The 15,415-nt window shown below is 40.6% G+C and overlaps 1 protein-coding gene across 17 annotated transcripts in view; it reads left to right on the forward strand.

Annotated features, from left to right (window-relative positions):
* DNAJC6 (DnaJ heat shock protein family (Hsp40) member C6) overlaps positions 1–15,415 on the forward strand; it is a 178,458-nt gene that overhangs the window by 139,800 nt on the left and 23,243 nt on the right. For all 17 annotated transcript variants that reach the window (XM_054236379.2, XM_035251754.3, XM_035251750.3 and 14 more), the window contains 8 exons: positions 1,093–1,215; positions 5,826–5,959; positions 7,330–7,524; positions 8,428–8,545; positions 9,994–10,073; positions 11,209–11,402; positions 11,498–11,578; positions 14,977–15,411. In XM_054236379.2, coding sequence (XP_054092354.1) covers positions 1,093–1,215; positions 5,826–5,959; positions 7,330–7,524; positions 8,428–8,545; positions 9,994–10,073; positions 11,209–11,402; positions 11,498–11,578; positions 14,977–15,411 — 1,360 coding nt within the window. The remainder of the gene's footprint in view (positions 1–1,092; positions 1,216–5,825; positions 5,960–7,329; positions 7,525–8,427; positions 8,546–9,993; positions 10,074–11,208; positions 11,403–11,497; positions 11,579–14,976; positions 15,412–15,415) is intronic.

A 15,415-nucleotide genomic window follows, 5' to 3' on the forward strand; every position in this document is an offset into this window, starting at 1 on the left:
TTTTTCAAACATGGCCAGCTTTGTCTGACCTCAGGGTCTTGCACTGGCAGTTATTTGATAAAGTAATGATAATCACCAACATTCATCATCACTCTGGGTGTGTCAGATACTGAGCTAAGCTCTTGAAGTACATGTTCATGTAGTGTCCACAGCCCTGGGACTTATGTAAGAGGTACTGCTATTCACCACATTTTATGAAGAAAGAAAGGCTTAAAGAGGTCATGAAGTTTGTCCAACTGTAAGCTTCTCCTTATTGTTTCTTAGATAAATTAGTAAATATGTAATCGACTGGGGCTCATGCCTTAATAGTATTTTGAAGCAAATGATCATGTCAACCTGTTTGCTGTTGTAACATGATGATTTATATTCAGAAGATCTGGGCGGCAGTGCTGACGCTGAGCAGCAGTGTGACTCTGGATAACCTCTGGGAGTCAGTTTTCTCATCTGCAAAATGGGGCTTATATTAATATCTGTCCTAGATGATTGTTGCATAGATGAGAGCCAAGCAGTATTCCAGAACTTAGTTGATGATCCATATGTATGAAAAAAATATGCATGTTAAATGCATGAAAATGCCAAGAGTTTCCCCTGTAAGTTGTATCTTTTGATTAAAAGAGAAAAAAAAAAATAGATCCATGCATAAGCCTGCCTTTGGCTCACTCTATAGCACTTTTCATGTTATGATGAAAGCTGGGATAAATTAGAGATGGTGCAGGACTTATAACCCTATAATTAAACATTTAGGGGGGAAGTCAAAACATTTTATGCTTAATAGAAATGAAATTCTGTGGAACCTCACAGAACAGAAAAAAATCCAAATATGTAGTTGAAATGGTCTAGTTTAATTTAAAATGTGTTTCAAAATGTGTTTTCATACCTTTACTGAAACCAAAATCTTTAATTTAAAAAATTACTGTGTTAAACACCCTATTCTTCCTTTGGAGCTTCTGCATTTGGACCCTGTTCCCGCTTTTCCTGGCTATGTTAAGAGAAGACGTGGTATCACTTCCAGAAGTTGTTGTTTTGTGTGATACCTGCTTATGGAAAGGAAGTTGCTGGGGGAATTAATTTCCTTTTGCTGTGTTCCCTTAGGTCTCAGAATGCAGTTGGCCCATTAGGCAGGCTCCCAGTCTGCACAACCTTTTTGCTGTGTGTCGGAATATGTATAACTGGCTACTGCAGAATCCCAAAAATGTCTGTGTTGTCCACTGCTTGGTGAGTAACCTTTTGTTGTTGTTGGTAATGGTTTGGTTTGGTCAAATATGAATGGTCCTGTGCCCAATGGTAGACAGGTAACATTTGAGTTCAACAGGATTTGTTGAGCCCATATTTAGGAATCAGTAATATGAGACTTGTAAAAGTAAGGAAGGAATTTATTATTCTTGGCTTAAAGCTTGACTAGTGAGAAAGGCAGATACACATCTGCCTACACAGTTCACATAGTGTGGGGACTCTAGAATGCGCTAAGTATTATAAAGGAAACAGAAACAGGAGTGGTGTATGCACAGCTAATAATGCCATTGACTTTTGTGTGAATAAAGTTAACATTAACATATTGGCATATTTATTTTTTCTTCCTGTTTGTGTTTGAATAAAAATAAAAGAAAAAAGATATCTATGCCCTTGTAAGAAGTCACATAGATTTACTGTATTTTAGAGCATTCCCAGTGTGACTAATGATTTTTCTGACCATCAATTTCGTAGAGTTCTTTTCCCTAACACTTCTTCTCAGAACTCTTGCCTATCCTTTAAAACTCAACTTTCAGTAAAATCTTTTGGACTCTTGAGTATTTTCACAATACAGACATTCCCATTATATCTAAGTCCTCTGTGGCTTTAATACTCTGCATCATAATAAGCTCTTCTCCTCCATGCTTTTCTGCTACACTATTGTCACCTTGCAGGAAAGAACCATGACTTTTTTTAAACTTTTGTACCCCAGGTATAAAGGCTTCAATAACTGATTGAATATACAAATGGAATCTGAGCATTAATGCTGGAAATTTCATTTCTTCCATAAACTTGAGTGTGTAAGTTTTTACTATAGTATTACTTGATGATTCCCCACCCCCGTCCTTTCTTGAGAGCCAGTTGGCTAAAACAGGAAAGAAAGTTGAAGAACATTTTTTTTTTTACTTCACATCCCCAAACTCTTGGCAATAAAGGAAAGACACTTGGTGTTTGTAAGAATTTAATGTTAGGGCCGGGCGCGGTGGCTCACGCCTGTAATCCCAGCACTTGGGGAGGCCGAGGCAGGTGGATCACGAGGTCAACAGATCAAGACCATCCTGGTCAGCATGGTGAAACCCCGTCTCTACTAAAAATTAGCTGGGCATGATGGCGCATGCCTGTAATCCCAGCTACTCAGGAGTCTGAGGCAGAATTGCCTGAACCCAGGAGGCGGAGGTTGCGGTGAGCCGAGATCGCGCCATTGCACTCCAGCCTGGGTAACAAGAGCGAAACTCCGTCTCAAAAAAAAAAGAATTTAATGTTAAAGACCAAAGGATTTTCCTTTCCAAGGCACAGCAGATGGTGCAACAGAACAGATTACTTTTATGCACTAAGCAGCCTTAAGCACCGTGGTGCTTTTCTCGCCACTCAAACATGTTCTAAAAGTTCAGAGAGCCTATGTCTAGCAACTTGATGGAGGAAAGATGGCTCAGTGGAGACCAGAGACTCCCAGTTCCAGTGATTCTTCATAAAGAATAAAAATCTAATGAAGAAGAAAAAAGAAGAGGCAAACAAAAGATTGTGGTTTTACAGGGTGCTCATAAGCTCACTCAAAAAGGACAGGCATGTGTTGAAAGTCAACACCACATCTTCAGGAAATGGAATTGAAGCTGGCGGAGGGTGCTCTCATTTTTTTCTTAATATACTACTGGGTATTTATTAAAAATAACAAGCATGGCTGGGCATGGTGGCTCACGCCTGTAATTCCAGCACTTTGGGAGACCAAGGCAGGTGGATCACTTGAGGTCAGGGGTTCAAGACCAGCCTGGCCAACATGGTGAAATTTCATCTCTACCAAAAATATAAATAAATAGCTAGGTGTGGTGATGTGTGCCTGTAATCCCAGCTAATTGGGAGGCTGATGCAGGAGAATTGCTTGAACCTGAGAGGTGGAGATTGCAGTGAGCCGAGATCATGCCACTGCACTCCAGTCTGGGCAACAGAGTGGGACTCCATCTCAAATAATAATCATATACTAATCTTTTAATAAAAAAACAAAACTTTTTAAAAGACCTGTATTACAGGGAAAAAGAAAGGCTACATATTCAACAGCCATGGATCTGTGAAAAGAGTGTCAGGAAGGCTAAATTCTGAAAATAATTCAGAATAAGAAAAATATCTTTTTTTAGAAACTATGTTTGGAGTAAGGACAACAAATTCTTGAGGCACATGGTATAATCTTAACTCCTTTATTCTGTTTTCTTTATCAGAGGGAACAAATGCCAAGCTAGGAAGGACATAGTGATGATTGAAGACAAAGCTGATAGGTTGCAAGATAGTACGAGAGCCTCACAATCCTTCAGATTAGTTTACTCTGTAGACTTAAATTATGTGACACAATGCCAAAAGCACTTGGGGAAGCATTTATGGATTTCATTTGTATTATGTGGAAACAGGAGGGAGAGGTGCCTGGCAAATGAAGAAAGGAGATTTTTTCCCCAAAATATGGAAAGAGTTTGATCCTGGAAAGTGATAAGCCGTGAGCCTGATGGTAATTCAAGGCAAAATGCAGAGAAAGTTTTGCACAGATGATTTTACATTCTTAGCAAAAAAGAAGTCTCCACTGGTTCATCGGTTCATTACTAACACATATCAAACCAAGTGAATATTTCACATGACTAATAGACTAATTGAGATAGTTTATTGGAGTCCTGCAAGATATTTCTTAGTTTTTTATAGTCAAGATGGAGAAATTTGGTTAGGTTGTTATACATTTAGTTGAATTGAGGTTGAATATCTGCTTCCAAAGGTAGGTGATTAATGGATCAACTTTCTCCTGGGAGAAGGTTTTATTTAGTTATTCATTTTAATCAACAACTTCAGTGAAGATGTGGAAATTAAGCTTATCAGTTTTCTTAGAATTATAAGGGTCACATAATGAATTAGATTTTAAAAGTTCCTGCCGGTTAGTCACTTAACGAAAACTAACAATGTGAAATTAAACCCAAGATAAATCAATTTGAAGTCCTGAATTCTGGTTTGAAAAGATTAAATGTATTTGCCCATTACCTTAACAGATCATCTGGAAAAAATCCAGGGGTTTCAGTGGGTAGAGAGAATAATAAAAGCTTATGTTGTTACTTAGCCTGCATTTACAGCAGTTTGGGTTGGGGTTATGTTAATAAAAGCATAGTGTCCAGAATAAAGACGATGGTATTTACCTCTAGTTTGGTCACACTATATCTCATATCTTTCATTTCACATCTGGGCAGCACATTTAAAATTGTCATTTTAAAACTTGAATTTGTTTAGAAGAAATATGTTAAATGATGACGTCTGTTAAAATGGAATATCAAATGAGGAAGAATAGAAGGGAGTGTGTTTGTTTTAAATGGGAAATAGAAGCATTGATGGAAAGGGAAGGTATTCCAGATATGTGGACTGCCATAGGGAGAAAGGAGTAGGTTTATTTTTTGTTCTCACAAAAGGATTAAGGTCATTGAGTGGAAGCCATGGAGGAATGCAATTCAACTCAACATATTCAATATAAGGAAGAACTCTGTAAACTAGAATGGGCTACTTCAAGTAGCAGTAATCTCCCTGTCACTTAAAGTGTTCTAGAAGAGGCTAGGTCGCCATCTGTCAGGGATGTTACTGAATTTTGTCTTAATTAGCTTGAGCTGTATAACAAATATACCATAGACTGGGTGGCTTAAACAACAGAAATGTAGTTCTGGAGGCTGGAAAGTCCAAGATCAGGGTGACTGCAGTTCTTTTTCTTTCTTTTTTTCTTTTTTAAGAGATGGGGTTTCGCCATGTTGCCTAGGCTGGTCTCAACCTCCTGAGCTCAGGCAATCTGCCCGTCTTGGCCTCCCAAAGTGCTGAGATTACAGACATGAGCCACTGTGCCTAGATGAGGTGCCTGTACTTCTAATGTCTGGTGAGGACCTGCTTCTGGGGTGGCAGATGGCTGTCTTCTTGTATCTTTACATGGCCAAGAGAGGAGGCAGATGACAGCAAGCTCTTTTGTTTCTTCTCATAAGGGCACGAATCCCATTCATGACAACTCCACTCTCCCTGTTTAACTACCTCCCCAAAGCCCTACTCCTAATTCCATTACATTGGGGCTAGGATTTCAACATATGAATTCTGAGGGCATACAAAGATTCAGTCCATAACTGATTTATTTCTACATTGAATGAAGTTGAATCTGGTGAAGCTTCTTTATTTTATTTGAATCTAGGAACATACTTTGCATGCAATACATATGTTCCCTATCCAACAAGCAGCATTTACCTAACCTGTGAGCTCTTTACTTCCAGTCCTAAATCAAGAGACTTCAGCTATTAATTCTGATGCTAACAAGTCCAAAGTTACTTTAAAGATTATATTATTTTTCTGTAAAGATACACAAATCAAGTTTATTTTGCTTCTCAGATTAGAGTCAATTTTATCCTAAGGATAAGTCTTTCCTTGCTGCTTTTTGATTTAAAAAGCTGAGACAGATTTTGGTTTTAAGTCAATAATTTTTAAATGAAAACCACCCCCGGTTAAGAGGATCTCTACTCTCTCTCTCTTAATTGCAAATACTGCCATTCTCAAGGGAAAATAGCTGATTTGATCATGTTCATGAGTTTATGCATTTTCTTTGACAGGATGGACGGGCGGCATCATCAATTCTGGTTGGTGCTATGTTCATTTTCTGTAATCTTTACTCTACTCCTGGACCGGCTATTCGATTGCTATATGCAAAGCGACCAGGAATTGGACTTTCACCATCCCACAGAAGGTAAAGTAAGTTAGATGCACGGTAGGCACAGATGTGGTCTAATTGGTATCGTGTACTGTTTGAAATCTGGCTTATAAATCCTTTCACAAGTTTATTTTACTTTGTCTCTGTATTAGTCCATTTCCATATTGTTTTGAAGAAATACCTGAGAGTGGGTAATTTATAAAGAAAAAGAGATTTAATGAATTCACAGTTCCATGTGGTTGGGGATGCCTCACAATCATGGTGGAAGGTGAAGGAGGAGTGAAGGCCAGTCTTACATGGTGGCAGGCAAGAGAGTGTGTGCAGGGGAACTACCCTTTGTAAAACCATCAGATCTCATGAGACTTACTCATTATCATGAGAACAGCATGGGTAAAACCAACCCCCCATGATTCAATTACCTCCTACCATGTCCCTGCCACAACATGTGGGTTTACAATGAGGTTTGGGTGGGGACACAGCCAAACCACATCAATCTGGCATTATCCTGAGCTACAGAAAAACAGAATTAGATTAGGTTATTTGATTGTCACTCAGTTTGTAAGTCCCATATGAAAATATATGATTTTAAAATTAGAAGCAAACTTTAAAGAATATTATGTCCAACTTCCATCATTTTACAGGTAAGGAAACTGGGACTCAAGACAGGTTGCGATTTGCCTCAGGTCTAATACCCAATGGACATAGCCAGAACAACTTTCCTGATCCAGAGCTGTAATACCAGTCCCTTTTTGTTTTATTATACGGGTCTTTATGGAAAAACAGCAGTAGCTGGTTATACTTATCACTAGTGATTCTCCTGTGGGGAACACGATTAACAAAGGAAAATGCAAAAATACATAGGGAATAAAGAGTTTTAAAATTCATTTTTTCTTATGACTCTGACATAGAAATAAAGTAGATTACAAAAGATAATCTGAAAAATGGATTAAAAAAGAAAACCCTTTTTGGATACCATTCATTTTTCTTTCTTTTAATCACCATTTCTTCATTTTTTTAAAAAATTGCATCTCCTTAATTTTTTGGATTAAAAGTGCTTCTGATGATAAAATTCTAAAATTTATTCAAAGCCAAATTTTAGCTGATAAATTGGATCTGCTAGATAAAATAGGAACATATGTTCAAATATTGAAATACTATTAAACTCCCATAAGCTTTTTGATTTAATAAATGCCTCATTATCAGTTCATTGGGAAAGTACAACAATCTCAGTAGATAAAATCTTTCCTAAATTACTGGTTGCATTATCTTTTGCTGGTTAATGTTTAAGAAATTAATAGAATAAGTTTTTATTATAACAATAATTTGCAAGAAGAAACTTCATAGCGAAGATTGCTTGCTTATTCTGGTTTGATGGGCCCCAACAGAGTGCCAATCTCCTGTTTCAGATACCTGGGCTATATGTGTGACCTACTAGCAGACAAGCCCTACCGCCCTCACTTCAAGCCTCTCACAATTAAGTCGATTACTGTCAGTCCAATACCCTTTTTCAACAAACAGAGGAATGGATGTCGCCCTTACTGTGATGTACTCATTGGAGAAACCAAAATATATTCAACTTGCACAGATTTTGAACGAATGAAGTAAGTCATGATACTTTACTTCTTCCTGTGTACTTCTCAATTCTTGTGTAAATGAGCAGGAATGAGTTGAATCATATTCTTCCTGCAGTACTATATCATTGTGAAATAGCTGATATATAAAAAATGTTCAACGTCAGTGGTAAGCATAGAAAAGTACAAGTAAATCAAGGGATGCCACGACCCTTTTCAAATAAAACGGTGATGGTGATATAGGCTAAGGGACTAGTATGAGCTATGTAGAGGATTAAAGCAGTGGAGGGGAACACAGGACACCTGGTCATTGAAGAAGGAGATGCCCTTGATGGGATTAGGTAAGGGTAATGATGAATGAGGTTTCTAAGTGAGCAACTAGGTAGATGGTGATTCAATTAAAGAAGTTATAGAATCCATAATAAAGAGCAGGTGCCAGTGGGTGGTCATAAGGGATGTGGAGAGAAGGAAGTGGGTGGTAACACAAAATGAAAAATGAGTTTGGAATAGATTGAATTTGAGGATTGGCATCCAAGGCTTTTGCAGAGCATGACATTTCTGTTTGTATCCTGATGCCAATGGATTATTTGTTCCCTTTATATCTGCTTTTACTATTAATTCAAAGTGAAGAAAAGGCAGATACACTGGGGGCTAGATGCATTTGAGGAAAATGAGATCTGCAAAGCAGGCATGGGCAGTTGCAGTCCAGATGGGATTGAGAGAGGGGGCCTGGCATCAGACCAGCACCATTCCACTGCACAACTAGTTGGCACTGGCTGCACTCCTGTTTTTGCTCAAGATACGAAATAGTTTCTGGGTCCAGGCCTGGGCAAACAGGCCCCTGGGCCAGAGCCACAGAAGACTATACCTGTGTCTGTGTGACTGTACCAGATTGGACTCTCTTTCAATGTATATTTTGGTCTGTGTTTAAAGAGAATATCGTGTCCAAGATGGGAAAATCTTCATTCCCTTGAACATCACTGTGCAAGGAGACGTGGTCGTTTCTATGTATCACTTGAGGTCCACCATTGGGAGCCGGCTGCAGGCTAAGGTATGGTTTTAGGAAGAATCATGGCATAAGCTCATCTGAGTCTTCAATAGGAGTATTTCTGAATCTTTTCTCCACATCACTTTGGGCTTGAGTGACTTGTGGTTTTAGAATGAGAAAGAACCTTTAAAGATTGCTTAGCTCATCTCCTTCATCTTACAGGGGAGGAATGGAGACTCTGAGAGGCTCTGACTTCCCAAAGTCCTTGGTGTGAGGTCTGTGCCAGAGGGTGGCAGCCCCGGAACTCTTAGCAAAGCATGCTCTTTAGAAGCCTGTGCTTTTCTTACAGTGCCCCGTTTGGATCAGTGCAAGGGAATAGATTTCTACTGAGGATGTAGAATTAAGGAATTGTATTTTTTCAATTTTTAAAAATTGAGATAAACCCACATGACATAAAAATCACCCTTTTTAAAAATTTTATTATTTGAGTTGGAGTCTTGCTCTGTCACCCAGAAGTCACCCTTTTAAAGTATACAATGCAGTTGTTTTTAGTGTATTCAAAAGGTTGTGCAAAGATCACCACTATCTAATTCCAGAACCTTTTCATCACCCGCAAAAGATACCCTGTACCTACTAGCAGTCACTGTCTATTCCCTCCCCTCCATCTCCTGGCAACCATTGATCTACTTTCTGTCTCTATGGGTTTGTCTATTTGGGACATTTTATATAATGGAATCATACAATATGTGGCCTTCTGTGGCTTACTTCTCTCACTTAGCATAGTGTTTTTGAAGCTCATCATGTTATAGCATGTGTCAGTGCTTTATTATTTTATATGGCCAAATATTATTCCATTGTAATGTCATAATTTATTAATCTCTTCATTAGTTGGTGAACATTTGGGATATTGCTCTTTTTTGGCTATTTGAAATAATGTTGCAAGTAACTGTGTTTTGATTCATTACATATTGACTGAGTGCTTTGTGCCAGCCATTGCTGAGGTTTTTAGGATTGACAAGAGTAAGACTATATCTCTGCCTTTAAAGGGAATCACTTTTGCAAGGGAAATCCGTACAAGTGCAAATACACATGATACCATATTAGAGGGAGGATGAGGTGTTATAATGGGAGCAGTTTGTTTTAGCCAGCAGTGAACTAGAAAGGCTACAGAGAGAATACAAACTTTTAAGACAGGCCCTGAAGGATGAGTTCATTGGGTTGGAACTGGGCATCCTGGGTAGAAGGAATGCAGTGAGTCAAAGTATTCCTGTGTGCAAGAACATAGTACTTAGCAGATGAGAAAATGGTTTGCCAAGGCAGAGTTCAAGGAGAGGAGAGGCTGGAAATGAAGCCAAGTCTATTCTAAGTGGGGAGGTCATTTAATATCCATAGTAAACACAAATTCAGATATTGAAACAGTCAAAGGTACATGGCTCCCCAAAAATCTAATCTTTTGATCAGATTCCCTTTTCACTGATTGATTGGAATGTGCTTTGCTCGTGTATTTTTAGGTGACCAACACCCAGATATTCCAGCTTCAGTTTCACACTGGATTTATACCACTGGACACAACAGTTTTAAAGTTCACCAAGTAAGTACTGCTTTGTTTGTTTTTTGAGATGGAGTTTCACTCTTGTTGCCCAGTCTGGAGTGCAATGGCACAATCTCAACTCACCACAACATCCGCCCCCTGGGTTCAAGTGATTCTCCAGACTCAGCCTCCTGAGTAGCTGGGATTATAGGCATGCACCACCATGCCTGGCTAATTTTGTATATTTAGTAGAGATGGGGTTTCTCCATGTTGGTCAGGCTGGTCTTGAACTCCTAACCTCAGGTAATCCGCCTGTCTCGGCCTTCCAAAGTGCTGGGATTACAGGTGTGAGCCACTGTGGTGGGCCCCAAAATTCTGTTTGAATCAGAGTAGCTATGAAGTGCAGAGGCTCAGTAGCACTAGGCTGTAGCATCCCCCGGAATCCTGTGCTGCTAGACCACTGAGTGTTGCTCTGTAGCACAGAGAGGCTGCGGGCATTCTAAAGCTTTCCGGAGGGTATGATTTCTCTTCAGACGTACAAAGGGATCAAAGACTTCAAATAGAAAGATCTAAATTCTATGTGAGGGAATAAAGGTAAACAAAGTGGGACAAAGTATCATTACTTTTGATCCTTTGCATCTGTGTATCCCCTTGTGTTTTCCAGTGGGGATAGCAGTTTAATCAGTGGTATGGCATCAGCAATGACGCATCAGAATAGATGCCCTGCCATAGCACCAGAACAGGCTTCTGGAGGACCTCTCTGCACTGATGAACCTATCTCATAGTGTGGTCTAGGTGAACTCAGGTGTGGAGGTGGTAAAGCCAGAGTGGAGTTGCTGGGGACAGGATAGGACACTCAAGGCCTCAGGAGAGTGGCTGTGGGTTTATTGTACTATTTTAATAATGGATTTTGCCGCGCCAGTGAATAATGGCCAGCCATATCAGCCCTGCTTTCCAGAATGCTTTTACATGCAGTAGCATCCAGATTTGTTGAGCAGGCATTATTCTTCCCTTTTCTCTAGATTAGGAAACTGAAGTTCAGAAAAGTAAAGTAATTTATCTGGTTATGATTGAGTCTTTCTTAGACATGAGTCTTAGATTTATCCTAAGAGTCAACCTAAGATGACTTCTGTGCCAAACAATACACTGGTTCCATTGTTTTTTACTGATTTTATCTTTTTAAATATTTATTTAGGCCTGAGTTAGATGCATGTGATGTACCAGAAAAATATCCTCAGCTATTTCAGGTGACACTGGATGTGGAACTACAGCCCCATGACAAAGTAATAGACTTAACTCCACCATGGGAACATTACTGCACAAAAGATGTCAATCCCAGCATCCTCTTCTCTTCTCACCAGGAACATCAAGATACACTGGCCTTAGGAGGTATGAGTCACCTGGAGGTTTTGTTTTTCAGGATGAAGCCTCTTTGTTATTATTTCCTGAGTCTCATTGATGCTGCATGGTCTTTTGTCTTGCAGGGCAGGCTCCAACAGATATCCCTCCAGACAACCCCAGGCATTATGGACAAAGCGGTTTCTTTGCCTCTCTCTGTTGGCAAGGTATACAAGTGTTTCTCTAAGTTACATGGTTTGAAGATTAAGTATTTCTTCTGTAAAGATGTTGGCCCTAAAAGCAGACTAAAGTAGCACTTAGAGGTCATTCAAACCAGGTACAGGGACTCCCACCTGTAAGCCCAGCACTTTGGGAGGCTAACACAAGAGGATTGCTTGAGGCCAGTAGTTCAAGACCAGCCGGGCAATAGAACGAGATCCTATCTCTACAAAAAAATTTAAAAATTAGGTGGGAGTGGTGGCACATGCCTGTAGTCCTAGCTACCTCAGAGGCTGAGGCAGGAAGACTGCTTTACCTGAGGAGTTCAAGGTTGCAGTGAGTTATGATTGCACCACTGCATTGCATTCTGGGTGACAGAGCAAGACTCCATTTCTACTTTTTTTTTTTTTTTTTTTAAGACAGGGTTTCACCATGTTGGTCAGGCTGGTCTTGAACTCCCGACCTCAGGCGATCCTCCTGCCTTGGCCTCCAAAGTGCTTGGATTACAGGCGTGAGCCACCATGCCTGGCCAAGACTCTATTTCTAAAAAAAACTTTTTAAATTAAAAAATGTTAAAAAAAAAGACATAATTCAAGTTTACATACCTCCAATTCATTCCCTTTCAAATCAGGCAACTTCCCTACTTTCAACTCAATAGATTCTCTTAGACTGATGCAAAGGGCCATTTTAAGCTGAATTTTACCTTCTCTATCTATGCTGTGTTTTGGGCCACATCTTTCCTGGACTGACAAATGAGTGTGATGTTTTTTATGATCTCCCTTTAGACTGCTGCCTCTGTAATGAGATACACACAGGATTCTATCTTCTGCTCTCAACTAAGTATTATAAAAATATGAAATCAGCATTTCCCCCAGGGAGCCATAACCACCAGCAGGGCAGGACTGAGCTTACCCTGCTGCAGGGAAAGCAAACACTTGACCTATATATCTCTGCTCTTGCTTTAACAACTATACCAGAAATCGGGGCTTGATCACTGTGTTCTTTTCTCTCAAACCTGGAGATATTTTCAGAATCCTTCTCAATAGAAGTCTTCCAACTGTGGCCAGCAGTAGCCTGACATTGGCATCCTAATCAATACCCATTGGCCGTCCTTGCTTTAGAGCTGGCTGAGGTTAACTGTGAGATTCAGTGTAGACATGGGTAGTCAGGGATTGAGTATGAAAGAGGTGGGGAACTGGCTGTGGTGATGGTCTATCTGAAATTCTCTTGATTGACCATCCTCTGCTGTGTGAATGTAAGACAGTATTCCCATTGCCTGCGGGTTTCAGTTTGATGGAAATGTTGTTCATAAAATTCCTTTGAATTGAAAGACTTACTTTCAGAATTTTCTTTTGAGAAATGGAACTAGCAAACTCCTTAAATTTGGAAAATCCAGTGGTATCTGGACACTAGGTAGATTCCTCATCTCCTATTGGTTTTTCTTACCTCTTATTTTCCTCACAGTGAGGGCTTTTAATAAAACTTCACTCTTAGCTCTCCACTGTCATTTTAGTAAATAATTTAGAGATAATTCCTGTAGGCTCTGAAATAGGTTTTAGCATAGATGCACAGTCTCTTGTCTGAACCTCTCAGAGCCAGGTATGTTTAGGAATGCAGAAGTTTTTGGATTTTAGAAGGGAGATATGGTACATAAACTGTATGTAACTCAACATCCCAAGTGATATCTCAGACAATAACCTATAATCAAACATATTAATATTTCTGCAGTAGAGCATGTAAGTAATAGCCCTAATGAGATAAATGAGGACTGTAAGTATCTTCACATTCATTCCTGTCAGGTTTCCACCAAATGAATTCATGTCAAACTTAGGAAAGCCTTTCCCTTTTCATAGCTTTTGGCAGTTTAAAATTGGGACTAAAGGATGTGGATCCGTACTTGATTTGGAATGTGGGTCTATCTGGCATTAAATAACAAATTTTTGTAGGAAGATCTGTCTCAGGAAGGGCTTGGAAAGTCACTCCTTCCCCAGAGGAGGCCTCTTTCCTGCTGCTCATTTTGTGCTGAAAGTATCCCTTTCAGGCTGGTATAAGGACCATTCAAAGCAGAGCCCTTCTTTTTGCTTTTTAAATGTGAGGTTCACTTCTGCTCCAGACTGTTGGAGAAAGGATTTGCTTTTGGATACAGGACACATGGAGAAGTACAGACAGTGAGAAGTATCAGCAAAGGACTGGCAGATAATGGTTTGTACCCCCCACCCCAAAGCACCTAGCATAGTGCCTGAAAAAAAAAATCAACATGTAGGTACTACTTACTGTTGATTGGAGTGATTTATAACATCGTCTCATGTATTTGTCACAGTAGCCTGTGACTTAGGCACTATTTATTTGTTTAGACACAGTTTTCGCCGTAGCCCAGGCTGGAATGCAGCAGCATGATCTTGGCTCACTGCAACCTCTGCCTCCCAGGTCCAAGTGATTCTTGTGCCTTAGCCTCCCGAGTAGCTGGGATTATAGGCACACACCACCATGTGCAGCTAATTTTTGTATTATTAATAGAGATGGGCTTTCACCATGTTGGCTAAGCTGATCTCGATCTCCTAACTTCAAGTAATCCTGTCTCAACCTCGCAAAGTGTTGGGATTACAGGCATGAGCCACCACACCTGGCCGTTAGGTGTAATTTATTCCCACTTTGCTAAGGAGGAAACCAAGGCACAGAGAAGTAACTTGCCCAGTGTCACAGAGCCAGTGAGATTCAGTCCTTGGCTGTCTAGCTCCAGAGTTCCTGCTCCTTACCCCTGTTGTACCAGAGCGAGCATAGAAAATCAATACCAAGACAAAAGTATGCCAAATTGCAGGGTCTTTATTGCCGGCGGCCATGGAGGACTCACATCTTTCCAACCTGTGGCCCCGAAAGGAGGGTGTCAAGACCTTTTATGCCCGTAAACCACCTCCTGGGTAGGGGTGAGGGTGAGGGGCTTCAGACATTCCGAGGGCCAGTGGACTTTAGACATTCCGATTGTTACTTAAGTGGTTCACAGAAGTCAAGATAAGCATTAGTTTATACATTGTCTGGGTAGGGTGGAAATTACAGGCCTTGGTTACTTATTACAAGTCGCAGGGGCCAAGATGGCGTGGGTTTGGACTGCTTGCCTGTCACCTTAGGGTTACAGAGAGCAGTTTCAACAGAAAGCTGAGGTATGGTCGAGGTATGCAGTTTATGGGGCTTTTACCATGTCACACCCCTACACTTTACTGTCTCTCAGATGCTCGACAAGTGGTAGCTCAATACATCAGTGAAATACATCAAGTCTTCCACTGGTAAGGGTCTGAAAGCCCTGTTTGCTCAGGGCAGAATCTTTCTGTCTGGAATTATATACTTATGTTATAACAAAACCCAACAATGGTGTGGTCAACAATAACCTCTTAACACTGGCCTTCCTTAGATCAGAAATCAGAGAAGTCATTCTGTGAGGAGGACCACGCTGCCCTAGTGAATCAGGAAAGTGAGCAATCAGACGACGAACTTCTGACCCTTTCCAGTCCGCATGGCAATGCCAATGGTGACAAGCCTCATGGAGTCAAGAAGCCCAGCAAAAAGCAGCAGGAGCCAGCAGCCCCTCCACCCCCTGAGGATGTGGACCTTTTGGGCCTGGAAGGGTCTGCAGTGAGTAACAGCTTCTCCCCGCCGGCGGCTCCTCCCACCAATTCTGAACTACTGAGTGACCTGTTTGGGGGTGGAGGTGCAGCTGGTCCCACCCAGGCTGGACAGTCGGGAATGGAAGACGTGTTTCATCCTAGTGGACCTGCATCTACGCAGTCAACACCACGCCGCTCTGCCACCTCCACCTCTGCATCTCCAACCCTGAGAGTGGGAGAAGGTAA

The sequence above is a fragment of the Callithrix jacchus genome, chromosome 7 (genome assembly GCF_049354715.1).
Source record: "Callithrix jacchus isolate 240 chromosome 7, calJac240_pri, whole genome shotgun sequence".
NCBI lineage: Eukaryota > Metazoa > Chordata > Mammalia > Primates > Cebidae > Callithrix > Callithrix jacchus.